General features: G+C 38.7%; 1 protein-coding gene across 1 annotated transcript; it reads right to left on the bottom strand.

Annotated features, from left to right (window-relative positions):
* Nucleotides 1-458: 458 nt before the first annotated feature.
* On the bottom strand, nt 459-2,987 carry LOC308383606 (immunoglobulin lambda-1 light chain-like; the record flags this gene model as incomplete). Its single annotated transcript, XM_080861649.1, has 4 exons — nt 459-665; nt 1,019-1,093; nt 1,226-1,537; nt 2,849-2,987. The coding sequence occupies 4 exons, from the start codon at nt 2,985-2,987 to the stop codon at nt 517-519; spliced, it is 675 nt and encodes a 224-aa protein (XP_080717775.1). The 3' UTR covers nt 459-516.
* Nucleotides 2,988-3,817: the final 830 nt, after the last annotated feature.

Genomic DNA, 3,817 nt, shown 5'->3' with positions numbered 1-3,817 from the left:
GAACACAGATGCTTCCTGAACAACTTGAAGCAGAGTTCATGCTTGTAACTGTCATTGTGTTATTAAAGTGAAAGCCACAGCTAACGGTGTGGAGGCTGCAGAGCAGAAACCCACACAGCCCGTCTGCTGCAGGAGAGCAAGTTTATGATCTGTGAATGCTGCAGTCACACAGGTTATGTATCACAGAAGAAATGAGAAGCATATTCTTAACATTCAAATCTTTATTTTTACTTCAGACAAATAACTACACTGTTATTTTGTTATGGTGGGATCTGAATGCATCAGCTGAGTTTTTCTGCAGAGATGTACAAAAGAAATCTTCACATAAAGAATCTACACTTTTACAAACACATCAAACATGTTTATCTGTAAATTTATATTACACAGTTTAAGATGATTAAATGAGAAAAGGTCAAATGCTCAGTAATGAAACATTGAAGCAACCAGAAGTTAATTTACATTTCTGACTGCTGACTGGAGGAAATCTGATGGTGAGAAAAGGCGAGCAGGAAACAGTCAGTCAGCATGTGTGCAGTTGGTGGACGCTCCCTTGTTTGTGAGCATCATCAGCAGAGAGAGTCCACAGCAGTACACCAGACTCTTCACTATCAGCACTGTGTACAGCAGGCAGAGCAGCTTCACCCTGCACTGAGACTGGAAGGACACTGAAGGACAGACAGACACAAAGAGACAGACAGACAGTCGGGTTATTCCTCTCAGATCAAGGAGAAAAAGTCCAAATAGAAACAGTCACAGCTTCTTCTTCAAGTGGATGAATTGATGTAGTGTTTGTGTCCACTTGGGGGCAGAAGAACTCCACAAGCAGCTAACAAACTGATCTCTGACATATTATGGTCTGTCTGCTGTTTGGTGCTGAGCAGCTAGTGTACAGTGGCTTTATCAGAGCTTGTTGGATGAAGATTTGATCAATTAGTGCAACTTTAAGAGCCTAAACTTGTTCCAGCTGCCTCATTGGACATTGGAGCTGTCCATGCAGAGAGGCAGCAGGTGATCTTACAGTCAGCTGGCTGCAGAGCTGGCAGGTCTGCTGGCTCTCTCTCTGGAGGACAGGAGGCTGCTGGAGCTGGAAGCTCTGAAACAGAAAAGGAGTCAAATGTTTGGAGCTGCAGTGAGAAATGTCAGTCCTCTGCTGCTCTGCTCTCTTTGACAGCATCTCCACATGAAGCTGAATCACTGCTGAACACAGTCACCAAGCCTTCATTACCTTGTTGTGTTCGGGCCTCCACTGTGCCCCCCTCGTGCTTCACCCAGCAGCTGTATTTATATGTGTCAGAATGGCTCCCATCAACCATCCTGATGGCAATGGTGCGTCCCGCCTCTCTGAGCTCCAGCTGCTCTCCCTCAGCAGGGGGCAGCTCCTCCGCTTCTCCGCCGTTCTTCTTCTGTCTTTTCCAGGAGAACTGGACCAGAGGAGGAAACATGGCTGAGGCCACACACAGCAGGGAGCTGTTCCCCTCCAGGTGGGCTCTGGATGCTGCTGGGTACACGCTCACCACGGGCTTCACTACCTGCTCATCTGAAGTTTGACAGCAGCAACAAGCAGCACAGACACACATTCACACAGTCAGCAGCAGCTTCCAGCACTGCACTGCATTCAGTCTGATCCTGGAAACTACATGGACTCTGATCACTAACTACTCATCAGCACAAAGTTCACTACATACACTGGATTCAGCTTCATATCAAACACAGTCATCACCTCATGTCATCATGGCTCACATGAGGAACACTCAGCATGGTTTTACATCATGAAATAAAATGTATTTCTTCTCTTTTATTTTCTTGGCTTTACTTCACAATGTAATTTATCACAACTCTAAATGTATATATAGAGATTTGTCTTTAACTTTTTAAATATATTTCCAATCCCAAACACATTTCAACAGAGTTGATCTTCTTCCATAAAACCCATTAACCTTTTTTAACTTTATTCTGCACTGAAATTATATAAATTTTAACTAGTCTTTAAAGACATGTTTTATATTTGTTACAATAAATAACATTCTTCTTTCAGAGACTTTAAAATTCTTAAATCTTTTACTGCAATAATTGGATCAGCTTTAATTTTATTATTTGGTTTGATTGTTATTTTCTTCCATATTTAAATTAATTATTAAATAAAATTAAATGCAACTTAGCTGAAATTTGAAAGAATTAAATCCTTTTTTTCGGCCATTTGATTTAATTTATTATTATTTTTAATTAAAAAATTACATTTTGTGAATGATTGTGTATTTACTTGTACATATTTTTCAAAGTAGTATTTACAGTTGACATTTTTGAACTTTCATTATTATTTGTCATTTTGACTCATAAAACCTGATTAACAATTTCATATTTTATCCAGTATTTTTCATCACATTTTAGACGTTTAACATTTCACTGATCAGTATCTATGACAATTAATAAAATAATGTTTTTCCAAAAATGACTCTTTGGACCAACATGCTATATCGTTCACTATTAAAAACATATCTACATTTTCTTCTTAGCAAAATTCATATTTACAAATCTGCTACTGTATTAATTTTAACATCAAATATGATCTTGTGTTAAAAACCAGCAGAATCACTGAGAGGATCAAATCCTAAATATTTGTAACATCACTAATATTTGCAGAAATAAAGAATAACTTTAGTTGTTCAGTGAGATTTCAACATGTTTTCAGAGATTATTGAGCTTTTCTTATGTAACAATGGCTGCAGATGAATTCTCTACTAATGATGAAAAACTAACATGTAAAGCCTGAAGCAGCACAAACTGACTTTAAACACATTTTCAGCTTCTACAATAAAACAACTGAAGGAAAATAAATGTTTGTTCTTACCTGTTACAGACAGTTTAGTTCCAGAGCCAAAGATGGGGTACACTCTTCCTCCCACAGTGAGACAGACTGCTACAAAAACCTGTCTGCTGTTGAACGTGTCAGCTGAGGTGAATGAGTCCAAATGAGGAAGCAGGATCATATTTCAGCTCCATGATGTGTTTCTCTAATGTTCATATCAGCATGACTGTCTCTTCTTCTCTTTTCTTTAATGCACATGGATTCTTCATTAACTGATTCTGAATTTTTGATCCAGGTCAGCATTTGAGGTCTGGACTGAAACACCTGACATGCATAATGCAACTGTAATTTACAGGCTTCTGTTTAGTCTGCTTAAAATGTAGTTATTCATGGCAGTCAGTCAGCTTTGTGTCAGCATTATATTGCTTGCTGTGTCTACACTCAATACAGGATGACATCATCCTTTCTGCTAAACCATATAGTTATGACTGGATCAGGAGACCCCGACTCCTCCCTTAGTTATGCTGCAGTAGGCTTAGGCTGCTGAGGGATTCCCATGATGCACTGGACGTTTCTCCTTCTCTCATCTCTTCTTCACTTACTATGTTTTATACAGCATTCTGCATTTTATAATAAATCCTTATTGATCTCTTGCTCTCTTCCACAGCGTTTCTTTAGCCTTGTTTACCTCCCTTCACTCCAGCCAGCTGTGACAGATGATGAATCCTCCCTGAGCCTGGTTTTGCTGGACGATTCTTCCTGCTGAAAGAGAGTTTTTCTTTCCCATTTCCCACAAAGTGTATGCTTGTAGGGTTTTGTGTGCTTATTACGGTTTTCTCTGTATTATTGTAAGGTTTTTAACTTACGGTATAAAACTTCATTGAGCAGACTGTTGTTGGGGTTTGGCGTTATATAAATAATAGGGGTGGGACTCAATTAAAAAAAATCAACTTAATTAGAGGCTTTGTAATTAATTAATCTTGATTAATCACATTTAATCGCACATGAAAA

The sequence above is a fragment of the Rhamphochromis sp. 'chilingali' genome, assembly GCF_963969265.1.
Source record: "Rhamphochromis sp. 'chilingali' genome assembly, chromosome: 16".
Lineage (NCBI taxonomy): Eukaryota > Metazoa > Chordata > Actinopteri > Cichliformes > Cichlidae > Rhamphochromis > Rhamphochromis sp. 'chilingali'.
This window is presented reverse-complemented; position numbering and strand designations above follow the sequence as displayed.